Genomic DNA, 26,788 nt, shown 5'->3' on the forward strand with positions numbered 1-26,788 from the left:
GATTTAAACCTTTAACTTTGAATCGTCTTTGGATTATAAAAGAAGACAGAATAATCGTCTTCTTTGAATCGATACGATCCTTAGCTCTGATACCAGTTGTAGTAAAAATCCACCAAAGAATCAAACAATTAAAGGTTTAAATCGAAGAATAATTATCAACAACTCGAATACAAATGATTATAGAGAAAAAGAAATCAAGAAGTTACAATGAATTGAACTAAACTAATCAAACCCTAAGAACAGACTGTTTATCCCCAAATTAGAGATTAACGACTGATAACAAAACAACTAGGTAAATTTGGCAGAACCAGTCCTTCACTTATTAAACTTCTATCATAAGCCACCAAAGTTATATCAACAATCAGTTAATAACAACTCTGGTCCTTTAAGTTAGACTTGACCATTTTAACCAACTGTTTTATCCAGGATTTGACTTTAACATTCCAACAATTCATTAAAATATATTTAGATTTTAGGTTTTAAAATATAACATTTATTTATCAGTAAATTTATAAGCAAGCAGAATTAAACCTCGAAATTTTATTCATACATTGGAAATACAAAATGTGGAGTTGTGTTTCATTAGTTATTAGACTCAATGTAATGGGGCACCATGGGCCTCGAAAGAGGCCCAAAGCTCCGTGAACACCGCCCCCGGGATGCTTTGGGCATTTCGAAGGGGGGAGCGCTGCCTACACAGCGTTGGGTAGGGCGAAGGTGGGGGAAATAGTGGAATGTGATTGGTGGGTTTGTTTTTTGTTTATTTTGATAATAAAATATAATAATAGGGTAATGCTTTGAAGGGGCTCCATCCACTACACTCATTTCCAATGTTGTAAAAGAAGGTCTATAAGGCCGAGCACTCCTCGAGTACTCGCTACAAGGCATGGCGTCGAGACGAGTTTCTTTAACTCCGCCTAGTTGCTAAAAATCGATCAAAGTTGGTTAACCTCAGCCAGAATCATGTCTAGTCGGCCAACTTTGACCGGTTTTGACTTAAATAAATACAACATAATTCGTAACTATGTAATATTAAAGAAATAAATATCATTTTTTTCAATTAATGATTTGCACTATTTAGAATAATTTAATATTTAAAATGTATTTCTCTTATTGATCGATATTGATATTCACTTATTTTGTTATAAATATTAGTAAACTTATGGTATTTGACATATATATACTCTTCAAAAAATATTTGCTTTATATTTACCATTTTCTAGTACTCCGAGTACAGTCAACTCCTCAGTTGGCCACCTAGGGTTCGTCTATCGACTTTTGCAACATTGCCCATTTGAGCCAAAAAAATAACCCTATGCTGACATGGCGCCACATGTCGCACAAAGGGGCTATCTACTACATATGCTCTTATTATTGTTATATTATATTAGGATATTACATTGCAGTTCATAAAAAACGTATACGAATTTCCACCACAACTTTTTCTTCTATAAAATTTTCCTTAGAAATTTTGCCTCTTTCTAGTAGTAGTTAACACATCTTGAGGTAAATGGACTTGGTCACTTAAAAGTGAATACTCCTTTGAGAAGATACATGTTATATAAGTTGTAAAGTTGACATTGTTTGGTCACTTCACAAGAAGAAAATAATGTTGCCATTTTGGATCTACATATAATCATATATTTTGCGGCCGGTGAGCTTTATTGATCAAATATACACCATCTTAAAACCACTATCGATCGATGATTTCACAGCATCCAAAACAACCTGACTTGTTCTACTGATGTCACCCCCACATTGTATCCGGTCTAATCTTGGAATCCTTTATTCCTTTCACCAACCTTGAGAACTCTTTAATCATCAACGCCTCTTGTGGAAGCTCGTTGCGCACTTCAACCTCTTGCTCCTTCATATTCCATCCGATATGAAGATCAACAAAAGCTGCACCTGAGGTGAAATTAAAAGAAGCTGAACTCTCTTCATAAGGAATGATCAAATCTTCAACATGAAATGATCCTTTGGATCCCAAGACTGATACACCCATAGTCTCGTGTGACAGGAACGAGCAGTAAAAGGTTGCAGTGGTTCCCTCTTGTTCCCAGTGAAAGGCAACAGTTGTGGACATGATGACTCCACTGGAGTTGAAAATGGTTGCAGGTAAAGCTATGACAGTAGTGGGCAATTTATAGTTCATTGCCAACATAATCGCTCCGATGCAATACCAGCCAGCATCCCCTAATGCTCCAAAGCCATCTAAATCTGCCTTTGTTCTGATGTTGTTCTCAAAAAATTGTGGGGGTGGCAAGAATGATGAGGAACTGTAGATCATATAACAAGAAAATGTTATAGGCAAACAAACCGAGTTAAACAAAAATAAACCAAGAGTTTACAAAAATTAACTAACTAATGGGTCCAATGTATGGTAATTTCAAAATATAGTAGCAATATTGTTACGTAAACAACTAAACGTATTTAATTTCAAATAACTATTACCTAATTACTTGTTACCACAACATACATATTATATACCCTCTTCATCCTGGTGCCTATTTTATCATCTACCACCAACACCAACTCACCAAGACATTCTATTAACTTTCAACCTTTTGTGAATAACTAGAGAATATCACCCGGAAAAAAAAAACAGTTTTAGCTAAATTGGATTTAATGATATAAAATATAGCTCATTGGGTGATAATTTGACACCTGATAATATTTCTAGCTTTTAGTTTTGTTAAAGACAATCTCACTAGCATAATTGTCATACATTTACACACTTGATTTCGCTCACATGGAAAATTATGATCGAAATGGGGAAAACTTATCTTCCTTGTAAACGAAATCAAGTAAATTCAAGAATAAATCGATTTGTGATGATAAAATGACAGTGGAATTACCCTTGACTACAAAAGTGATTGTTAAAATTGACATAAGTTAGATTGCAGTTATGGATTATCGTCGGTCAATGAGTTATAGTTTTAGTTTCATCTAGGAAATGTTAAGCTTCAATGCATAGAATGAAATAGCCTATTGTTGGTAGTACCAAGAAGTACCAAATTTTGTCAGTTCTAAAATTATAAAAACTTTTTTGATCAGAAGTAAATAATGTGTTATGTTAATAAGACAACACCAAGAAAAACAGAACATTGTAACTAATATAAACGGTTAAAAGGTACACTAAAATGTTACCGTTTTAACTTGACCAAAGAGCATAGGATCAGAAACAAACTCCTTCATCCTTGCTGTCCTAGGATGATGATACCACATACTTCCATCCATAAACTGGACACCGTTGGATTCACAAGCATCAAGTATCCGATCCAGCTCGCCTACATTTAAAGCCGTTGGTTTCTCGAGCAACACATGTTTTTTTCTTTTCTGCAGCCAACACAGCCCATTTCAGGTGAAGGCTTGTTGGCAATGGAACATACACCGCATCGACTAACGAATCATCCAACACCTCCTCGTAGCTGCCATATATCTTCACCGACTCCGACAAATTGTTTTTAATGGCAAAGTGTTTCGCTTTTTCGATCGAACGACTCGAGATGGCATGAAGGATTGAATTGGGAGAGAGATGTATAGCTCTGCTTACTTTTCTTGCTATCTCAGCACAGCCTAATATACCAAAACGTACTTGGGTTTCCTCATCAGTCATTTTTTGTTCTATGTTATCTTTGTACACTCTCTTGTTTAATTTATTTACAAGGCTAGGAAAGATAAGACATGAAAAACCGGAAATCAATGTGAACCAATGATTTTTAATCATTTAAAAGATATATGCCCCTTCAACTACCTTTTGTTCTTGTAATAAAAGATTTTATACTATTTTTTAAAGGGTTTAATGGTATCATAAAAAATTCTCTCATTTTCAGTTTTGAGTAATTATATTGTAATACTAGTCCTTTTTAGTCACTCAAATATGTAAAAACTATGTGACCATTATGTATCAAGTCATTTATCTGGTTGGCTTCCAACTCATATATATATATATATTATTTTTTAAAACCATCGTACAGGACTTGAACTCTCACTAGTCGGAGAGTGACACATTTATCCAACTCCATGAAGGAGGATGAAAGTGGATGTCATATAGCTAGCCTCCTTGTGCATTGTTTATATTCTTCTACGACAATGGCCATTGATGATTCCACAATTTTCCACTCAACGTGTATTAATTTTATTTTAACTTTATATAAAATGTATAAATACTGGATGGACAAATATGAAAGTTATTTCTTAGGTTATGGGTTATGGAGACGTCATCTATGCATGTTGGTATGATAGAGACTGCCACATCACGATGGGGCGGATGGGCAATTTATATAGGGTGCCATATGTGGGGAGCGACACACCAATAATGGCATTATACAAAATAGATAGTGGGTCCACCGTCACAACCAAAGAGTTGATTGTTTAAAACAATCTATATTATCACTTTCTTTTTTTTTTAATTTTTAAATAGTTTAATTATTATTTTAATGAGGTTGTACTTGTGGCTACTTAACCCACAACGCTTAAATTAACGGGTGGCTAGTGACGTAGCACGATAACTAGCTCGTGCTAGTTACCACTCATCACACGTTACTCATACCAAGTTTGTGATGATGCTATCACGAAAATGCAATATATGTATAAGCATAGTCCAAACAAAAAAAAACTCAGCATATACGGCTATAAGTTTTTAATGCCAAGTTGTCAACATATATTACACATTCCTTTTCTTATTACACGAATTATATCATACATAGCCATGTTTTATATGTAGACCTCTAAAGCAATAATCCTACATGATATTACTAGAGTTTGCGCAAAATTAGATGTGCGCCATATTGTGGTTGAAGGGTGAGAACAACGGTAGGAGCATGAACATAGGATTGAGATAATTCAAAAGAGAATTTTTTGCTGGTGCATTTTGTGACCGTCGCTATGCAATTCTGATCAGCGGAAACGAAGTACGAAGTTAGAACAACTTCGCCGTAGGCGAAGTTGTAACAACTTCTGCCGTAGGCGAAGTTGTAACAACTTCGCCTACTGGCCCAAGCCCAAGCCCGCGAAGTTGTTTCGATATATATATACGTGTCTTGTTTAGGTTTGAGGATCCAAAAAAGTTAGAGTGTGTTTTGTGTAGTTCAATTGTCTAGAGAGAAACCGAGAGGGAGAGTCGTGTGGGACGGCCCGAGGTAGAGCTCACCTCGGGTCGGCCGTGTTTCTGTTTATGTTCGGTATGTAACGTGTTTGGTTATTATATTAAAGATCTGCAGATGTGTTTATCCCGTTCGTGTGTTTGTTCGTGTGTTTGTTTGTGTGTAATCGTGTTCTTCGTCTTCTACACCAATAAACGAGTCTAGGAGGATTCCGCACTCCTAGACCTCGTGCGGATCTCGTATCGATCGGCGACGCCCCTGGGGGACCTACAAGTGGTATCAGAGCCTTAGGCTCTTATGCTATGGTTCGAGATCTGCGTTTTGGTGTTTCTGGCACGTTTCTGATGCGTTTTTGGCCGAACAGCCGCCGCAGGCGAAGTTATGGGGTTCAGGCGAAGTTGTCGCTTAAATTTTAGGGTTTAGGCGAAGATATAAAGTTAAGCGAAGTTATTCACAACTTCGCCTACCTCACAAGTTCGCTTATCTCAGGCGATGTTATCTGTCAGGCGAAGTTTTGGACAAGCGGCGTTATGGACAGGCGAAGTTAAGGAGGAGCGAAGTTGACTTTAGGCGAAGTTAAAAAAAAAAAAAAAGTGTTTGGAGTTTTCGTCTGTATGGCCAGGTGTACACGATTATTGTGAGACCGAAGACGTTGTTCCGTCAACGAGTAAAACTTGTTATCTCTTGGTCTTACGTGTGAACAAATACGTGTCAACTCTGGATATGGAGTTGAGTTTGTGAATGGGATATTGATTGAAACTGGATATTGACACATATTTGGGTGTTTGTGGGCAATGAAATTGTTGTTGTTCGAGGTTGACCAACTGAAGAAAGTCAATCTGAACTGAAGGTTTTCGTCATTACTGGATTGCGGTCAGAGCATATTATTTATGTTATTTTCAAGGCGTTCGAGAATTGGATCATGAAACGTGATGCTTATTTATTAAAGTGAAAATTCTGGAACAAGTTGGATTTAATCGGGAATTAAAGTGTTATATGTTCTTGATCGTTATCCCTGGTGATTGAAGATGCTTCGGATTAATTAATGGTCATGTGTGTTAGATTCTGTCAAGGTGGTTTTGTGATGAAATTGATCACTTGATATTGAGTAGTTGAAGATTAAACCTTATCGTATGCCGACGTGTTGGTGAAGTTGTGGAGGGAGCCCAACTTCACGTGTTGGTGAAGTCAGAAGGACTCACGTGATTGGTTGAGATGATTAATTAGGCACGGGGATGCATGCATTTCAAAGACCTCAATCTATTTAGTCGGAGAAGCTTACACTGAAGGGGAGATCTGATATGGAAGACGCTGGGTGATTGGTAGATTTGTGAAGCTACACGACAGTTTCAGACACGGCTGGTTGAAGAGCAAACAGAAGATCATCAGTTAAGAGGGAGTCTGTTGGTGCATGTTTTGTAACAGATGATCTTTTGTGTTTGTTAGAATTGAGAGCAACGGTCAAAGGGGAGTCTGTTGGTGCATTTTGTGACCGTCGCTATGCAATTCTGATCAGCGGAAACGAAGTACGAAGTTGTAACAACTTCTGCCGTAGGCGAAGTTGTAACAACTTCTGCCGTAGGCGAAGTTGTAACAACTTCTGCCGTAGGCGAAGTTAGAACAACTTCGCCTACTGGCCCAAGCCCAAGCCCGCGAAGTTGTTTCGATATATATATACGTGTCTTGTTTAGGTTTGAGGATCCAAAAAAGTTAGAGTGTGTTTTGTGTAGTTCAATTGTCTAGAGAGAAACCGAGAGGGAGAGTCGTGTGGGACGGCCCGAGGTAGAGCTCACCTCGGGTCGGCCGTGTTTCTGTTTATGTTCGGTATGTAACGTGTTTGGTTATTATATTAAAGATCTGCAGATGTGTTTATCCCGTTCGTGTGTTTGTTCGTGTGTTTGTATGTGTGTAATCGTGTTCTTCGTCTTCTGCACCAATAAACGAGTCTAGGAGGATTCCGCACTCCTAGACCTCGTGCGGATCTCGTATCGATCGGCGACGCCCCTGGGGGACCTACACTTTTGCAACATCATTGCGATGGCAATTTTAGCTTCTAGCAATGCAAAGTTTTGCCCAATGCAGAAACGGGGTCCCCAACCAAATGGAAAGTAAATGACTCGATTTTTAGTTGCCTTGGAGATTCCTTCAGAAAACCTTTCGGGCTTAAATTTATGGGCATCGCTACCCCATAGATGCTCATCATAATGAAGTAGGATGACTGGTAATGCAATCTGGATTCCTGACGGTAACGAAAATCCTCCCAATGTGATATCCTTGGCAGCTTTGCGTGATAGTCCAACAAATGGAGGATATAGCCTTAAAACGTCATAGAAGATCATATTTACCTATGTAGAAAGAATAAAAGATGACTCAGAGATGTAAACTAGTATAATTAATTATATTCACTAACTTTATAGACACTTACAACTTTGAGATGATTTAGCCCATCTATATCCAATGTAGGTTGGTCTCCAAGAACACTCAAAACCTCTTATCTAGCACGTGACTGCCATTCTTGATGTTTACTCAACAAAATCATCGTCCAGACAAGCAAACTCGATGTTGTTTCTTGTCCAGCAAGGTAAAAGAGTTTGCACTCTTCAATAACTTCATTGATAGTCATTCCTTGACTCTTACTTTGGTGTTTCTCTACCTCTCTGCTATTAGATTCAAGCAATATTCCTAGCAAATCATCATAGTTACCATCTCCAGCCTTCATTGCCTTGAGCCTGTTTTGAATTATTCTTAATATTGAATTGTGTACTTCATTTTCTATTGCTTTCATCCTCTTGTTCCTCTTTGTTGGAAGAAACCTATATATGTCGATCGATTATAATCTAAGCAATTAGCTTAATTTGTTTGTTTGTTTCTTATTAATGCACAATCATTTCTTATTAACAAAAGCATATCATTGTTTATGGAGATAAACTAACACAATTTGGAAGAGTTTAATGTGTTCTGGTTTATGGATGTTTCATAAATGGCATTCACCAAAGCGGGTAGGATTGCAGGGCATTAAACACAAGAAAGCTTCCACTTTTATGTCTTCTAGTGACATCAGTGAATGTGATTTACGGAACTATGACACTTCCATGAACGCCATTTTACGAAACACCCATAAACCAAAACAATTTCAACCTTTACTCAAAATCCGTCATCAGTACTTCGGAAAACACCCCATTTCAAAATATATATTCAATGAATGGATTTGATCTCATCTTATGAAAGTCATTTAACTTCGTTAATAAATCTTTAATGATCTCTGGGTCCATAATAGTCACTCTTGGGTCCCATCCAATCCATGTGACGAAACTTCTCCCTGCAAAAAATAAAATTTAAGTAACACACATATAAATGAAATTTTAAAGAATACAAAACGATAAGAAGATGCCATTGCAATTGTTGCAATGGAAAACTTTTTAACCAAAATCAATAGCCACATGTTAAATGGATTACTTGTATGAGTTAGTTCATTCACTTTTAATGATGAACTATAGTTTTTAGCTTCTAAGAAGAAGCATAACACCTCTTTAATATGTAGTAATAGTTTTGGGCTCAAAAGTTCTAAATATAGCGCAATAGCCCATATTTTAGTAATAGTTTCGGGCTCGGGAGTGGTATTGTATGATTTTTGAAAACCCAAACGAAACCAACCAGAAGATAAATTAGAGAGGGGATGAGCAGTCAGCGAGTAAGGAATGCGACCATCAGAATTCCCGATTCCAAAGACCAAAATTAACAACGTCGTCGCTACTTGCTAATGTTTCGTTGTTGCTTCCTATCGGAAATTCTGATTCCATCACTCTGAAATCAATGCGACTGGTTGTGATTTAAAGGTAAAAGGTTTGAACCACCACTTGAAGTTTGATTATTTGATTATTTTCGGACTCGGATTTAAAAGTTTAAGTTCCACCATATTGAAACCAAAGGAAGAGGTTTTTAACTTTTTCATTGTCATTGATATCTAATCTATTTTGTCTTCATCGGAAAATAAACACTATCAGACTATGAAAGATCTTAGTTTGGTGAGATGCACAACTCAACAAACCCATAGTTGGTTTGATCATTATTCTTTCATTTAATCTTATAATTTAAAAAGAACTTGTTTTCAGTTACTAATTAACCCTTAATTCCTTAAAAAGTAATATTCACTAATACTATTTGTTATCAGTTGATCAATTCTTTCATAACCCGAAATATATACACTTTTTTTTATGGTTTCTAAATCATTCTAGAAGGTCCAAACTCAAAGTATAAGAAAGAACTCACCATATTTTTGCAGAGATTGATGGTTGAAAGTGGCAATGTGTGGTAGAACTTGATCTTCATCATCGATATTAATATGCTTAGATTTGGATTGTTGAAACATCAAAGACAACTCTTTCATGTCACCAAACAAAAACTTGTATTTGCTTCCATTAATCCCTTGATTCCTCAGGTACTTCTCCAGCTTTTTCGGTCTCACCCACACCATGTTTACCATCTTCCACACGGATAGTACAACTACTAAAGCACATGAGATCGCCACCGTGTTTGTTACCGCATCCATCGTGTTGGTTTTTCTTCCCAGAATATGAAACTAAGGATAGAAAGATAGAGAAAGACTCGTATATATAAAAAAATATGTCACATAAGTTTTATATATATATATATATATATATAAAAGATTGATTTCTTTTAAGAATCACTTTGAGTTATAAGAACTTGAAAAAACTCAACGTAACAATTTTTTTTCTGAATTTTTTTTACACGTGTGTAATACGTAACTGTAAGTGATTTACAAAAAATTACAGTATTTTTTACACACCGAAACAACTTTTTACACATGTGTAACTAACGTTTAAACTTGTGTAATTATCAAAAATACTTATTCTCTCTCCTGCTTCATTTTTTAATTAAATTTAATCTCAGCCACATATTTCATGTCATTTAATTACATGTGTGGTTCAAAATTGAGTTCTTAAAGTTTTTAAAACTCACCATGGTTCTCAAAATAACCCTCCCCTATATATATATATATATATATATATATATATATATATATATCATGAGAGAACCTTTTTGAAATTGAGAACCATGAGAACCATTTTAGACCACAAAAAACCCAAAAATAAAAAAATCATAAAATTAAAAAAACACAAAAATAAAAAAAGTAAAAAAACCAAAATTCTTATTTTAACATCCCGGTTTCATAAAAATAAATAAAAAAACTCGATTTAGCCTAATTATATACACATATGTATAATATATACATATATGTACATTTACATGATTTTTTTATACACATGTGTATAATTTAAGATAAATGACACTGTACATATGTGTATATTACGTAACTAAAGATTAAATAAAATTATACATATGTGTATAATACGACGTTTTTTTTTATTTTTTTTAGTTTTTTTTATTTTTTTTAATGAAACCCGAATGAAATATAAGAATTTTGGTTTTTTTACTTTTTAAAAATTTTGTTATTTTTTGTTTTATGATTTTTATAAATATTTTTTTCAAAGGTGTTTTTAGTAGTCCAAAATGGTTCTCAAAGTTCTCAATTTGCAAAGGGTTCTCTTAGGATCCTTACCCTAGATATATATATATATATGGGAGGGATATTTTGAAAACTTGATGAGTTGTAAGAACTTTAAGAACTCAATTTTGGAACACACATTTAATTTAATGAGTTTGAATGTGTGGCTGAGATTAAATTTGATTAAAAAATGAATCAGGAGAGAGAATAAGTATTTTTTATAATTACACAAGTTTAAATGTTAGTTACACATGTGTAATAAGTCGATTCAGTGTGTAAAAAATTACGGTAATTTTTTGTACATTACTTACACTTACGTATTACATATGTGTAAAAAAAGTTTCAAAAAAAAATTTTGTTACGTTGAGTTCTTTCGAGTTCTTAAAGCTCAAAGCGGTTCTCAAAAGAAATCAATATATATATATATATATATATATATATATATATATATATACCAAGTTTGTGTCACATTCCTCCTAGATCCCAACATTTATTATTTACAGAAATTAGAAAGAAAAGGTTAAAACAAAGATCTTTGTAAACTTACTTGGAAGGAAATGACAACTTAGTTGTAAACAAAGGTTTTTTTAATATAAGTTGATCCACGGACAATATCATCTATCAGTATACAACTTTGTAGTCACTAAAATCTAAAACGTTATCGTCAACAGTAACTCGAAGGAAATGACACATGCAATGACCCAATGCATGTCCTTATCCTTTTCCTCTTTTCATTGTCTCCTTATCTAGTCATCAATACTACTAAGTCCAAACATGTGCAATCAAGGCAACTCGTTTTAAATTAAGAAACCAAGATCTCTATGTATTATAATAATAAGAAAAGTTAAAAATATTACCGTGTTCAGTTTGTACTAAGATTGTATTTATGAAAAAGAAGAAATTTCTAACACTAATCGAAATGAAAATAATCAAATTGTTTGGTTGTCACATCCAACACGTTTCCATTTGTATGTTTAACGCGCTTACAACTTGAGTACTACCCGTTTGCCTAGTTGTGAGATAAACGGTTAAAATGGCCATGTTTGGATTCAACCATTCAACATGCTAAGCCAATACAATTGAAAGTCCCTAGTTTGATGGTTAATTCGTTTATCTTTTTAATTATCGGTTACAAGATCATATAAAAATAATCTTTTATAAGTTTATCCTAATTACTGTTTTAGCTTCCAACATCCCATTCTCCATCTCTATTTTTTATTGTATTTCTCCAATGGACAAACCGAAACGCCTGAAGCTAAAGAAAAATGAGACTTCGGCGTCTAAAAATTAATGATGAAGAAAAATGAGAATCTTTAAAATTTTGAGATGAAGATGGAGACTAACATAAGTGATCGATCATAACTAGTTTTTGGTATTTATGATCATATCATCATCATCATCATCATCATCATCATCATCATCATCGTACTCAGTATAAAGCTATGGTAGGGTCTGAGGAGGGTAAGATGTAGACAGCCTTACCTCTACCCCATGGGGATAGAGAGGCTGCTTCCGGTGAGACCCCCGGCTCGATAGTAGTTTTGCATCAAACCTTGGACATATTACATAAGGCACATAGCACTCAATCATCGGGACGCCGGCTGATTGGTGCATGTACCCTTGTCTTTCGGCTATCAACGCCACCACATGATGCCTGATTAACCTTCCGTCACTTTTAACGTTATTTTCACAAAATTAGTAAAATAACGTCAAAATTAGTGCAATTTTACTTTTGCCCACCCGAGGGTTCACACATATATACATTATATGCGCGCACCGCAAGCAGGGCACGTATTTATGATCATATGTAAAACAATAACCCGATGCAGATGAACACACTATAGATATGGAGTTCAATTACAAACAAGGGTCTATATATGTGTGTCAAAATTGAGTGTATAGCTCAATCTACCTTCCTATTTTCTTTTCAAAAGCAAAAACAAACAACATAAGCACTACCATATCAAAACATAACTTTATCTTATTAACCTAATAAAACATAAAACGGTCTTCAACATCATGGCTACATACTAGTTTCCTTTAAGCTTTCACATTCAACAGTAGCAGAAGCAGCTCCTGGAACACATCGCTAAAATATATACATTAGCATGATACATATCACATTATTACACACGCATGTGTATGGAACACGTTACCTGAGTATGGAACGTTGAGCTTCTATTCACACTTAATGGATCGGTATATGTGTCGGACAAAGAACAAAGCAGCACGGAAACCTACCGTCCCAAGCATGAGAAAGAAACCATAACAGATGCAAGCCATGTAACCAAAGAAAAACGAAGTTTGCATGAATCCCGACATGTCAGAGCGCTCATAGTAATAATACAAACAATACCCATAGATAAAGACACCAGTTGAGCCACCACAGAGAAAAGACCTGATAACATTTTAAAACAAGTCAACTATCATACCACAAAAGTCAAATGTCAAAAATGAATTATACATACCTCCACCACCATTGATGGTCTTCAGCAGCAAGTTGGAAGTAAGTCAATGCGACAGTAATAAAGGCAGTAACAATGAGTAGGATAATAAAGACTATAAATAAGATACTGTAAATGGTATAAATCTTGTGGCCCCACACACTGGCAAAGATGTAATAAAGCTCAATGTAGATTGCACTGAAAGGAAGAAAACCAGCCATGGCCATCTGAGGGATTGTTTTACGGTACCAAGGCAATGGCGGGATCTCTCTTGGGTATTTTGTCGTGCGAACGGGTGCCTGAAATTCAGCCTTGCTGTTTTTGCCAGCAATACCACCCAATACTAGCAATGGTGATGTCACCAACGTCCATATTAATACAATCACCACTATTGTACCAAAAGGTAGAGCTGCGGTAGCAGTGTACGCGATTGCAACCGTGTTTAGGAAACAGAAAGTCAGAAAGAGGGGCCCACAGAACAGGCAGCCAGTCAATAGTAAGTTCCGCACCTGTTGTTTAAAATCAACATATTAGATTAACTTTTATCAACATTGATCTAAAATAATATAAGTAGAGTAACATATTACACATTACATTCAGTGAAAGTATTCGTAAGCCGTTCAGCAGGAAGTTTGTTTATAAACAAATGAGCATGAACACATCCCTCGTTCGTGAACGTTCATTTATGTTGATTCAATTATGTTGGTTTGTTATCATTCGTTTATGTTCATTAATTTAAGTTTGTTTTGGTTACAAAACTTAAGCCCATTACACTTATACAACTTAGTCTAGTTTTAGCAAATCTTTAGACCCAACAGCTTTATATACATGCTTACATTCAATTGTTCGCACAATTATGTTTTTTCATCTATTTTTAGTTATGTTCGTTCATTTACGTTCGTGAACCTTTCGTTCATACTATTAACAAACGAACACAAGCACGCCCAATTTTCTTATCGAACAAACATGGACAAAGAAACCCTTGTGTTCAATTGTTTGTTGGTTAAAGTTAAACGAAAAAACACAAACATGATCCATTCGTGTCCGTTTGGTTAATTTACAGGCCTATACATACCCAGTTGGTTCCTTCTAGCTGGTGATAAAACGAGGTTGCAGTGTAGCCTGCAATTCCGGATGTAAGAGCATATATGACAACCAGTGCGGTAAAGAGAGCTCCTCGGTTATATGGATAAAATACACCAACAAGAGCAAGCCCGAAAATGAAAAGTGCACTGAAAACCAAAAAGTAGTTAATCTGTTAATATTAGTGCTAACAAAAAATAATCTGAAATGAAAGGCGTGTAATATTTAGTTTACTTACAGAGCAAATAGTTGGGTACCAGAACCGAGTGCAGCAGCAAACAGAGACTTATACTTCGGGTACCTAAACACATCACCATGAATGTACTTCCATCCAGTTTCCTCTTGATCATCAGCTGCCTCTTCATCATGAGCATACCTTTTTTCAAATAACCATAATTATATGATCAATGGAAGACGGAAAAAGAATATAAAAAGAAAATTCGAATTAAATCATTGAATTACTTACTTAACAAAATCATTCTTAAGGACTCGCATAAGAATGGTGGCAAGGAAACCAGTTAACAGAAGAACCGTGACACACGAGTTAATAATTGAAAACCAGTGAATTTCAAGGTGATGTGGTTGTGAAGAAGATTGAGCATATTTCTCCATTCTACTCTCATAAGGAACGTTAGTTTCTTTCCACCTCACCGTGTACATAAATTCCACCTCAGTTTCTTTGTCTTCAGTGAGATCCACAACAGCACTAGGGTCAGCCTTTGCGTTTATTTCTATCACACGATCTTTATTGTAGTGGATCTCAAAATGAAGATGTTTAAACAGGTAGTATTTTTCCTCACTAGGGTCATTTTTGTCTTTTTCAACCTTGCCTAGAAAGCCCCAGAAAGGTAAGTCGTCGTAGTACATTTGGAAATAATAATCTTTGGTGACTGCACTTCGGAATTTGGATACTTCGGCTTTTGTAAGTGTTTTTTTGCAAACGGTTTCTGAATCTTTTTCAACCATGAAGTCGAGTTTATAAGGAGCACTGACTAAACGGTCTCCGTTTAGTACTTCACCAAGAGCTTCTGATTTCTCCTTTAAATGAGCTGCAAATAACAATAAGCTACATTCAAGCTAAACTATAGACAACGATCAATAACAAAACAAAGGCTGAATACTTGCTAACATACCTGGTAAACAAAAAGGTAGATCAAAATATCGGTACGTTTCACTGTAAAATAAGACAAGGACATAAAAATGAGCTCTACAAAGCAGCCGTTAACATAACTAATATGATGTAACAAGCTGAAGGTTTAAAAAAAATAAAGCAAAGCATAATTGTCTTTGCCCACAAAAAAAGATATCCTTTCCAGATTCATGTCAAGAAATTACAAATAATTATTGGCAATCTCTAATCATAGACTTTTAAAACTTAGTTCTATACCAAAATAAATGTGTCAAATGTGAAATGGCTATTAAAAGATTTAGCACTCTTATATATTCAATACAAGGTCAAACACGGCCTTTGCGCCATTTCTTAATAACTCTTTTCAATTTGAACTATACACATGATTGTTGCTCACATAGTGCACATCAAGATCTATAAAAGATGGTTGATTAAGAACTTAATAATCTATTCAAACCCAGTTAAAGTACTTGTTGACACAAAAACAACAATATTTATATCAAGAATAATTTAACAATATCATGTAATGATCTACAAGTAAAAAAACATATATTCATAATGTTAACGTAGTAATATACAGAGTGAAAAAAAAATGTATACCTCACCTATTACCTAATATCAACCCCTTAATAAACAGACTCAATTTGTGCCCATTGCTTTGCCCCTAGTCGGTCCTAATCGTACTTAACTCTGCCCTTAACTCCGGCCGATTTCCGGCAATTTGCGACAGCTCCCAGCCAGATTTCTGACAACTCAGCACTTTCCGGCCAATTTCAAGCACACACATTTTTATATGAAATTTTTATATATACAGGCATTTTTTTTTATAAAAAATACTTAAAATATTGTGTGTGTGTGTGCGCGCGCGTAATTTACACATGAAAATGTGTATATATAAAAATGTGTGTATATATAAAAGTTACATATATAAAACATGTGCGTGTATATAAAAAATTCCAATCCGGATTGATCGCTGGTCCCCACCCGACCGCCCGATTAGCCAATTCAACAACACTGCCTACATCTAAACTCAGCTAAAGCATCACCAAACAATCTAAAACCTCGATTAAAAAATGATTAAAAAAACTAAGCAAATAAAAGCCACCCTAAGCAACATTACTGAAAGCATGAATCTGAGATCCAGCAAAACAACAAGCACACAAAAACCCTAATTCTACCAAATCAGATCCACCAATTCGTTAACAAAAACAAAAATGTATAAAATTAAACCTATAAAACAGAGATCTAACAGGTGTACAGAGACGATTGCATACCTAGGGTTATGAAATGGGCCAACTTTGTTGGCGTATAGAGGTACTTCATCGCCAGGTTTGTATTTGTGATCTGAGGCGTCCGATCGAACTTCGTCTACGCATAATGCCACTACCAGCAGCGCCACCGTCAACCACCGTATCACCGACATGTTTCTGGTGGTAATTATAAGTAACTTTGGATTGGATACCAATAGATCCGATTGATCTTGTTTGTATACATGTTTCTGAATCTATATTAGGGGCCTTATATAGTAGGTGACGTTTGTTCAAGGGTGCTTTTCATGTGTTTTGGAAAATAATAAGTTACATAAATGGTCCTTCACGTTTCGTTTATCTCATATTATGAATAGACACGTTTTCACTAGCACAATAACTTTATTGTAATCGTTTGAGTTTAGTAATGATATGTTATCTCACGTCGACATTTTTTAGAGTTTGATAAAAAAAATCCATCATCAATAAAATAATTGAATCGAATGTAAAGGGTGTACTAATACCAAAGCTTAAAAAAGGTATTCCAAATAGGCATGAGCAAACGGGCTTAGTTATAGCCTTATAGGAGTTTTAAGCATGTATTGCGCAAGTCATTTTACATGGACTCACATTAATTTGAACCACGATTAGTTTATTGAAGATGAGACTATATCAAAAGCCACGTCTAAATTAGATGGATCATTTGTTAAATGAATTTTGTATCCATAATAGTAATAATAGTAATTAGAGGTGCACAAAATCGGTTATTCTTAAAACCCGGAACCGGTTTGGAACCGGTCTTTTTCATACCGGGTACAAAGTGTGATCGGTTCCGGTCAGGAACCGGTTCGGTTCCGTACCCGACCTGATGGACAAAAAGGAGAACTTAATGGAACCGGTTCCGGTAGGAACCGGGACCGGGTATGACGTAAAACCGGTTCCACCGGGTTTTTTTTTAATTTTAAACTTACTAGCCGTTAGAAACCGGTTCCAACGGCTATATAGCCGTTTTTGACCGTTGGAACCGGCTTTTTAACTATAAATAGGTTACCAACATTCTATAAATAGCAAGGTATTGTGTGTACTTGTTAAACTACTTTAAAACACACTCTAAATCACAATTAAGCTTAAACCGACAACAAATGGCAATTAACGACGACGTTGTTATGGTGATCGAAACAACACGATGCCCCGATGTTTGGGTTCATTACGATTTGTGTGTCATGACCGACTCACAAGAGATGACCCGGTGCAAGTACTGCTCAAAGTTTCTGAAAGCGGGGCCGAACTCAACATTACGCAAGCATACCAATAAGTATTGTCGTGAGAAAAAAAGATTGGATGCCAAGAAAGCGGAAGCGGAAGAGTAGTCTTGCTCTACAACTCAAGCACCTACCGCTTAATCGTTGTAGAACGCCAGATTAAAACGACGGACGTTTTTTAGTTTAAGTTGTTTTTTAGTTTAATAGTTTTAGTTGTTTTTTAGTTTAAGTATCGTCATGTTTTAATAATGTTTGTAATATTTTGTTGTTTATATAATAAAGTGTTCGTCGTTATTATAATAAAAAATAAACATTTACTAGTAATAAACAAAAAAAATTAGTTATTAAACAAATCAAAACTAAATATTACTTGAACTTTGATCGTGTTACTAATGATTTTACTAAAACAAATAAAAATTACAACTCTTGTACGTCTTCACCCCCGTCTTCTAAACTCCTATCTTCCTTTCATTACGGTATTTCTGAACAAGTTCCTGGATAAAAAGTTTCAAGGTTTTGACGATATTGATGCTAGTGACGATATTGATGCTAGTGAAGATATCCTTGATATGGAGCCGGAACTGCTAACTAGCATGAATGCGCTAACTATGAATATGATGCCTGAAGATGAAGACCTACTTTATATCACCCTTCATTTCGAATTAGCAAAAGCAATGTCTCCTTGCATAATATGGATTCCAAACATTCATGATCTGGATGTGAATAAGTCAAATGACTTCTCCCTAGGCCTATTAGTGAACCTTCTCTCCAGGGATTATGAAACTAGAAATATTCTTGTTATTGCTTCGACTCATATTCCCCAAAAAGTGGATCCCGCTCTAATAGCTCCGAATAAATTAAATACGTGCATTAAGATTCGAAGGCTTCGTCTTCTTCACCACCCGAATTATCGGAAGAAAGCCCATCCTTCGCTTCCTCATCATGAATAGGACGCTCTATTAGTATTTCCTCTTTGAAGTTTGCCTTGTGTTGTACACGATCCACCGCATCCAAATGGTCCTTTAGGAAAATGCAAACCTCTAAAGACTCGGGAGTTAGTTTTGTTCTTCTCATTGATAATACCCTCCCACTAAGAGAAAAAACCAATTCGGAAGCAACCGTTGAGGCTTGTACGGCAAGCAAATCACAAGCCATGGCGGATAGAATAGGAAATTCGTTTTGTTTTCCTTTTCACCAAGCCAACAAATCAATATTGCGAATTTCGTCGACCGTTGCGCCCTCAACATAGTTTGCTCCACTATATCGACCAAGTTCGCTAGTTGGTGTGTTTCCTCTTTGCCTCATGAAGATTCACGAACCACATTCATCAAGTTTATAAGTTTGTCCTTGCACGGCCTACTAGTCGTTGTTTGCCTCACAAAAGACGATCTCGCGCTTGGACCATAAATTTGAAAATAATGGTCATAAAGGTCTTGAAGGTGTTTGTTAAACTTTTCATTCACTTCCGTCGACAACTTCAGGTCGATCTCGTGCATTCCCATGTTGTCGAATATTTCCTCGATCAATGTCTCAACCCCATTAACATTCCAATAGGGGTTTAAAGCGGCGGCACAAGTAAAGAACGGCGGTATGTTTTCAAAATATTTTAAGAACTTTTCCTTCATTACCGCAACAATATTCTTGAATAATTTGTTCTTCTCCTCAAACTCTCTAAAAGTAGAAGACATGTTGTACAATTCTTGCAAAACCCAATAACTAGTAGGATAATAAACTCCCAATAACTTTGTTGAGGTTTTGAACACATCAAGATACTCTAACAAATAACCGACATTGACCCAAACACTTTCGGGAACCATATCGGCCTCACGTACATCAACAAGATTGTTATGAAAACTTTGTAGAGTTTGGCCTTGGGCGAAAGCACACTTGAGCATATGACAAGTTCAAGTGTAGGGTTGAGCATATGACACTTGAGCATATGAAAACTTTGTAGGGTTGGAACGTCTCAGTTCAGCCCCAAATACTTTCTTTCAACCGACCTGCAATAGTTCTTATATTCAAGATGTCTTCTTTTACCACTTTTGAAAACATATAATAACATAAGTCTAAAGAAACTTAAATCTTGACAAATGTTGTCATTGTCGAGACCTTTTTGAACAACCAAGTTGATGATATGTGCAACACATCGAACATGAAAAAATCCCCGTAACAAGGTGGTGAATATTTAATGATAAATTTTTCGGCCGCCTTTGTATTGTTTGATGCGTTGTCAAACGAAATCGAAAATATTTTATTTTTCAAGTTGTAAGTCGTTATAACTTCATCAACCAATTCAAACAATTTTTCGGCGGTATGTGGGAACGGGAAGTTTTCAAAAGCGATGGTATGTTTCATCAATTGCCATGTCACCGGATCAACCCAATGAGCGGTGACACATATGTATGATTCGGGTACCATCTTTACCCAAGTCCACTTGGTCGGTTGAGCAAACGCCTTTCAAGGCCTTGCAAAATGGCCTCTCGATATGCTTTCTCAAAGTCGAGTTTGAATCGTGATTTAAGAAAGTTCCACAAAGTTTGCATCGGGCTTTTTGATCACCTTCGACATTCACAACCAAATCCCAATTCTTCCAAACTTCTTTGTTGCGGTTATGGTCGACGACCGCAAGAACTAGTGGGTCATCTATCGCACGAACCGGTTCAATAAAAACGTCCTTGTTAGCCTTGTCGTTGGCATTTTTGATGGTATTTTTTGTGGTTTTTTGGTGTGTGCCATAATATTTTTGAGTCGGATGGTCGGGTTTGTAAACAAGAAGTATATTAGATTGTTTTTGAGCTTGGTGGTGAAACAAAGGGTGAAAAACGGTTTATATAAAAGATTTGGGCAAGAAAAACCGGTTCCAACGGCTATATTACCATTGAAACCGGTTCCAACGGCTATAACATCACTTACAAACCGGTTTCAACGGCTATATTACGTTGGAACCGGTTACAACGGCTATAACATCACTTACAAACCGATTTCAACGGCTATATTACCGTTAGAACCGGTTCCAACGGCTAGTTTGACATGTAGTTGACTTTTTAAAGAAAACCCGACGGAACCGGTTTTTCCGGGTAGGAACTGGAACCGGGTACAAATTGGAACCGGTTCCGGGTCGGGTACGAACCGATTGAGAGTATAAAATGTGGAACCGGGTACGGATTTCGGGTATATAAATACTCAAACCGGGTATTAGGCACCGGGTACAAACTGGAACCGATTCCAGGTCGGGTACACCGTTTCAGGTCTAGAACCGGTTTTTTTGTGCACGTCTATTAGTAATAGTAATAACAACAAATAATTAATTACAAAGCAGCCCTTACGATATGTTCAGATTGCAAGTCTGATCTCTTTCCAAAACTTACATATTCTGACATATATCCAAACAATAGAGTTACGGAGGATGATATTGTGATGAGCAGAGGAGAAATAGAAAGGTTGCAAGTTAATTAAAGTGACACAGACTTTAATCTAATTACAAGCTACATATTAAAATGGTATGTCCAAAATTGACTAGGTATGATTTAGTTCCTATTAAACGTTAAAAGAAACAACACAAACTAGCAGATCAAAACATTCATCAAGTAAACTAGTTCCCATAGCTTTAATAATTCCACCCTGGGCCACAGCAACAAGAACAGCAACTCCTGCCACAAAACAAGAATTACCTTTTAGAAATCAGACACGTAAAATGTAACATACGATCCATAAAGTAACGGGACATACCTAAGTGAACACAACTGAGTGAACATTAGACTTCTATTCACACTTGATTGACCGGTAGATGTGGCGGACAAAGAACAAAGCCGCCCGAAAACCGACCATTCCAAGCATGAGAAAGAAACCATAGCAGATACAAGCCATGTACCCAAAGAAAAACGATGTTTGCATGAATCCGGACATGTCAGAACGTTCATAATAATAATACAAGCAATACCCAAATATGAAAACACCAGTTGACCCCCCACACAAGAAAGACCTGAAAACAATTCACAAATAAAAGTCAAAGAACTAGACACAATAAGTTCAAATTTAAAAATGTTACATAATTGCATAATACATACCTCCACCACCATTCATGATCTTCAGCAGCAAGTTGGAAGTAAGTCAATGCGACAGTAATAAAGGCAGTAACAATGAGGAGGATGATAAAGACTATAAATAAGATACTGTAAATAGTATAAATCTTGTGGCCCCACACACTGGCAAAGATGTAATAAAGCTCAATGTAGATTGCACTGAAAGGAAGAAAACCAGCCATGGCCATCTGAGGGATGGTTTTACGGTACCAAGGCAATGGCGGGATCTCTCTTGGGTATTTTGTCGTGCGAACGGGTGCCTGAAATTCAGCCTTGCTGTTTTTGCCAGCAATACCACCCAATACTAGCAATGGTGATGTCACCAATGTCCATATTAATACGATCACCACTATTGTACCAAAAGGTAGAGCTGCGGTAGCAGTGTACGCAATTGCAACCGTGTTCAGGAAGCAGAAAGTCAGAAAGAGAGGACCACAAAACAAGCAGCCAGTCAATAGTAAGTTCCTCACCTGTCGATTTTAAAGTAGAATAAACATCATATATACCCTTACAAAATTAAAAAGTTTTAATATATACCCAACTAAAACTAAGAAAAAAATCATATATACCCAATTTAAATGAATTTTTACTTAATGACTACTCTACTCATTTCTGTTGTATTTGTTTAAACCCTATCTTTTATTTGGATTTTGATCGATGATAAACAAGCGAGAACCAAGACGCCGTATCTCCTCTTTTGTTCTCTCGACAGCATATAATCGAACAATCGAATTTGTATGTTCGAATCAGATCATCAAACTCGAATAAGATAACCAAACCAGGTATTATCGCATAATGATCGAACCAGGTATAACCTCATGATAATCGAACGATAAACAGTCAATTTAAGAATATGTGCAAAAGTAAAATAAAAAAATTAAGTTAAACAGTAAATATATACGATAAAAACAGGCAAATAAAATATAACTGAAGTTAAGAATGGGAAAATATGAAACTTTAAAGTTTTTAAAATGATCATATATTTAAGACAGAATTACAGAAATTGTCCTTTATCTTTACCTCAAATTTCACTCGTGGTCCTTTATCTTCAAAATTGATGTTTTTTGTCCTTTACGTTTCAGAATCCTACAACGTTTGTCCTAACTCAGTTAGTTTTTTCCGTTAGATCATGTCATGTGACTTGCACATGAGGGTAAATTGGTAATTTTAGCTGCTTAAGTTAAAAAAAATACAAACCCAGTCCCACAATTCATCTTCATTTCTTTGATTTTATGAACATTGAATATACAAACAACATTTATTCTCTCTCTCCAACAAAACACCACCACCACCATGGCTACCACCGGATAGCCACCACCAAATCCGGCACCATCTTAATATCTCTACAAAAGCATCATCATCGTCGCCAGTGATCACCACCGCCGCCGGGTTAGATACCAAATCCAACCCAATCTTCATCTTTTCTCTCTCTGGCCAACAAATTCGTTAATAAAGAAGGTGTAGCACTATGGTGTTGCGGCATTCCGAGTGAAACCCCAGATCTGGTGTTTCAATCGAGAAGCCCTAGATCCGGGCCACCATCTCCGTCGTCCGAAACATTTCCAACCATAGATCCACTTGCCGACGGAGAGAAATGAGGTGAGGAGTTACAAAAATCAATTGAAAAATGCCAAAGTAGCACAGCTCTTGCCGGAAAAGCGGCGCACGGCAGAACCTTACCCGTCGCTAGGTTTTGCCTTAAAAGCTTCTGTCAAGTTTCCTGGCCATCCGTTCCAGCCTCGTTGCCATCCGTTCAAGCTTCCTTGCTGTGGTCGTCGATGATGGTGGTGGCTACAGTTGTGGTGGCCGGCGGTGGTGGTGTTGGATGTAGTGGAGGTGGGAGACGGTGGGGTGGGTTTGTTGGGGTTAAATTATGTGTAATATAATATGTAAGTAAATATTTTAATTTTATTTGTTTTAAATGTAAAAAAGAAAATTAAAAAAAGGGATATATTACTGTTATGCCCTCACATGAGCTGCACATGACCCAACTTAACGACGAAATTTAACAGAGTTAGGGCTAAAGGACAAACGTTGTAGGATTCTGAAACGTAAAGGACAAAAAACATCAATTTTAAAGATAAAGGACCACGAGTGAAATTTGGGGTAAAGATAAAGGACAATTTTTGTAATTCTGTCTATATTTAATTGTGTTCTTAAGAATTGGGTATTTATGATATTCTAACTACTATGTAAGGGCTGAGTATGCATAACATTTTTAGTTTGTATGAGTATATATGATAGTTTTCAGCTTTCAGGGGTATATATATAATTGTCCCTTAAAAAGTAGAGTAACTAATACTATACCCAGTTGGTTCCTTCTAGCTGATGATAAAAGGAGGCAGCAGTGTAGCCTGCAATCCCGGAAGTAAGTGCATATATGACAACCAGTGCGGTAAACAGAGCCCCTCGATTATATGGATAAAATACACCAACAAGTGCAAGCCCGAAAATAAAAAGTGCACTGAAAAAAGTCAACAAGTAGTCAAAGTTAACACAATTCAAAACTAACCAAATGAAGATGAAAAGTGTGAAACAATCAATACACCAGTATTCTACTTACAGGGAAAATAGCTGAGTGCCAGAACCAAGTGCAGCAGCAAAAAGAGACTTGTACTTCGGGTACCTAAAAACATCACCGTGAATGTACTTCCAACCAGTTTCCTCTTGATCATCAGCTTCCTCTTCATCATGTGCATACCTTTTTTCAAATAACCATAGCAAAAAGAAATCATTATAAGAAAAGAATAGTGTTTAAATCATCTAATAACTTACTTGACAAAATCATTCTTAAGGACTCGCATAAGAATGGTGGCAAGGAAACCAGTCAACAGAAGAACCGTGACACATGAGTTGATAATTGAAAACCAATGAATTTCAAGGTGATGTGGCTGAGAAGAAGTCTGTGAATATTTCTCCATTCTACTCTCATAAGGAATATCAGTTTCTTTCCACCTCACTGTGTACACAAACTCCACACCAGTTTCTTTGTCTTCTGTGAGATCCACAACAGCAGTAGGATCAGCCTTAGCATTTATCTCAATCACACGATCTTTATTGTAGTGGACCTCAAAATGAAGATGCTTAAACAAGTAATACTTTTCCTCACTAGGGTCATTTTTGTCCTTTTCAACCTTCCCTAGAAAACCCCAAAAAGGCAAGTCATCATAGTACATTTGGAAATAATAATCCTTAGCAACTGCCTTTCTGAACTTAGTTACTTCCTCTTTTGTTAATTTTTTCCTGCAAACAACTTCTGAGTCCTTTTCAACCATAAACTCAAGCTTATATGGAGCACTGACTAAACGGTCTCCATTCAATACTTCACCAAGTGCTTCTGGTTTCTCCTTTAGATGAGCTGGTAAAATACATTAAGATCAATAACTTACGTAAAATCACAAAAATAAAAGGTAATATGTAATAAATCAACAAACACACACCTGGTAAACAGAATGGAAGATCAAAAAACCGGTACGTTTCACTGCACAGAGATTGTTATTGAAGAAATGAGTATCAGACACAATGAAGATATAAGCAGGCATAAAATTTTAATATACTGGAAATTATGTATAATGTTCTTTATATTTATAGATAATAGATAAAGTATCAAAAAAACGGTACGTTTCACTAGAGATAGCAATTCACGTCTTATCGTGTTTAAAAAGTTAGAGACGCGATTAATGCAAGTACCAAACATGTTTAACACCTGGCTTTGGTGGTTTGAGTGTGGCAATTTTAATTAGTTTTAAAAAAGTATAAAATTGCATAGTGTACTTTTTTTGCTAGACAAATATTATCGTGTCTAAACAGGTACCCAATTTGCCAGCTCTAAGTTTCACAGAAGAGCGATAGTTTTTGAAAAAAAAAACAAGTGTCAGACAGAATTAAAATATAAGCAGGCATATAACTTAAATAAATTAAAAATTAAAACACATATATCTCACCAAAAATACAAAAAAAACAGCCTCGAAAGAAGCTAGATCAAGATCAATGTATTATTTCAGATCTTCAACAGTTTTCAGCTTACTAACCTTCAGTTACAACATAGACTCAACTCTATAAGCTAAGCATTCAAATAGACAATATAAAACCCTAATTTCAACATAAATAAACAATTGAATCTGAGATCCAACAAATCAGAAAACATAAACCCTAGTTCATCTTAAATCAATCGAGTAACAACATATGAGTTGCAAAATTACAACAGGATCTATAAAACTGAAGGCGTGTAGCAGAGATCTAGTGTATTGAGGATACCTAGGGTTATGAAATGGGCCGACTTTGTTGGCGTAGATAGGAACGTCGTCGTTAGGTTTGTACTTGTGATCGGAAGCACCTGATCGGACTTCAACCGCCAGTAATGCCACCAGAAACCACCGGATCACGGTCGTCGTCGTCAACATCTTTGGTGTCTGGTGTGGACAGATAGATTGTGTGTAATGTAAATAAACATTGGGGGGATTTGTATACTCCGTTAGAGCTGTTCAAGGGCTTTTACGTCATTTTAGATTTTTATTTTATTTTTGTCCGTTTTTTTCTATTTAGTTTTGACTTCTCACTTTGTGAGCCTTTTATACTTGTTTGAGCATTTTTAACACGTACTCGTCCTCAATCTTTAATATTTATGATTACACTAAAAAAAAATATTATATTTTTTATTAAATAATATTTTTATGTCTTTGTGTTTATCATTATAGTATTTTTATCTCTCTCTACTAATAACCAATTCAATAAATATTAAAAAATAAATATAGGTCAACAAAGTTTTCCCAAATTTATAAAAATACTACATTTTTCTTTTTCCATTCTATAATTTACACTCACAACTTCACCCTATAATTTGCAAATTCCCCTCACATACATTTAGGGCCGTTCGCTTCACGGACTTTTTTAAAGGATTTGGAAT

The 26,788-nt window shown here is 35.9% G+C and overlaps 2 protein-coding genes and 2 pseudogenes across 3 annotated transcripts; all 4 read right to left on the reverse strand.

Annotated features, from left to right (window-relative positions):
- Positions 1 to 1,577: 1,577 nt before the first annotated feature.
- On the reverse strand, positions 1,578 to 3,619 carry LOC143628407 (putative oxidoreductase At4g09670; annotated as a pseudogene).
- A 926-nt stretch (positions 3,620 to 4,545) lies between these two features.
- Positions 4,546 to 8,211, reverse strand: LOC143628449 (cytochrome P450 CYP72A219-like; annotated as a pseudogene). Its single transcript, XR_013152748.1, has 4 exons — positions 8,207 to 8,211; positions 7,534 to 7,921; positions 7,126 to 7,453; positions 4,546 to 4,571 (listed from the first exon to the last, which is right to left on the reverse strand). The product of XR_013152748.1 is annotated as a cytochrome P450 CYP72A219-like (transcript).
- Positions 8,212 to 12,511: 4,300 nt separating this feature from the next.
- Positions 12,512 to 16,775, reverse strand: LOC143628430 (transmembrane 9 superfamily member 2-like). The gene is made up of 8 exons (XM_077098032.1): positions 16,566 to 16,775; positions 15,296 to 15,336; positions 14,629 to 15,211; positions 14,401 to 14,538; positions 14,155 to 14,311; positions 13,104 to 13,588; positions 12,792 to 13,033; positions 12,512 to 12,711 (listed from the first exon to the last, which is right to left on the reverse strand). The coding sequence occupies exons 1-7, from the start codon at positions 16,712 to 16,714 to the stop codon at positions 12,814 to 12,816; spliced, it is 1,773 nt and encodes a 590-aa protein (XP_076954147.1). The 5' UTR covers positions 16,715 to 16,775; the 3' UTR covers positions 12,512 to 12,711; positions 12,792 to 12,813.
- A 4,484-nt stretch (positions 16,776 to 21,259) lies between these two features.
- On the reverse strand, positions 21,260 to 26,302 carry LOC143628431 (transmembrane 9 superfamily member 2-like). Its single transcript, XM_077098034.1, has 8 exons — positions 26,140 to 26,302; positions 25,323 to 25,363; positions 24,658 to 25,240; positions 24,446 to 24,583; positions 24,190 to 24,346; positions 21,868 to 22,352; positions 21,530 to 21,782; positions 21,260 to 21,450 (listed from the first exon to the last, which is right to left on the reverse strand). The coding sequence occupies exons 1-7, from the start codon at positions 26,283 to 26,285 to the stop codon at positions 21,563 to 21,565; spliced, it is 1,770 nt and encodes a 589-aa protein (XP_076954149.1). The 5' UTR covers positions 26,286 to 26,302; the 3' UTR covers positions 21,260 to 21,450; positions 21,530 to 21,562.
- Positions 26,303 to 26,788: the final 486 nt, after the last annotated feature.

Source organism: Bidens hawaiensis, unplaced genomic scaffold (genome assembly GCF_021521415.1).
Source record: "Bidens hawaiensis isolate Kalapana, Puna unplaced genomic scaffold, B.hawaiensis_p1.1 tig00004973_1, whole genome shotgun sequence".
In the NCBI taxonomy this organism is placed as follows: domain Eukaryota; kingdom Viridiplantae; phylum Streptophyta; class Magnoliopsida; order Asterales; family Asteraceae; genus Bidens; species Bidens hawaiensis.

Coding starts and splice junctions, on each gene's coding strand:
- LOC143628430 (XM_077098032.1), bottom strand. CDS start 16,714: ATGTCGGTGATACGGTGGTTGACGGTGGCGCTGCTGGTAGTGGCATTA. Junction 15,212..15,295: donor TCTACCTTTTTGTTTACCAG/GTATGTTAGCAA, acceptor TGTTATTTGCAG/CTCATTTAAAGGAGAAATCA. Junction 14,312..14,400: donor GGTACCCAACTATTTGCTCT/GTAAGTAAACTA, acceptor TTTGGTTTTCAG/TGCACTTTTCATTTTCGGGC.
- LOC143628431 (XM_077098034.1), bottom strand. CDS start 26,285: ATGTTGACGACGACGACCGTGATCCGGTGGTTTCTGGTGGCATTACTG. Junction 25,241..25,322: donor TCTTCCATTCTGTTTACCAG/GTGTGTGTTTGT, acceptor GTATTTTACCAG/CTCATCTAAAGGAGAAACCA. Junction 21,783..21,867: donor GATCATGAATGGTGGTGGAG/GTATGTATTATG, acceptor AATTGTTTTCAG/GTCTTTCTTGTGTGGGGGGT.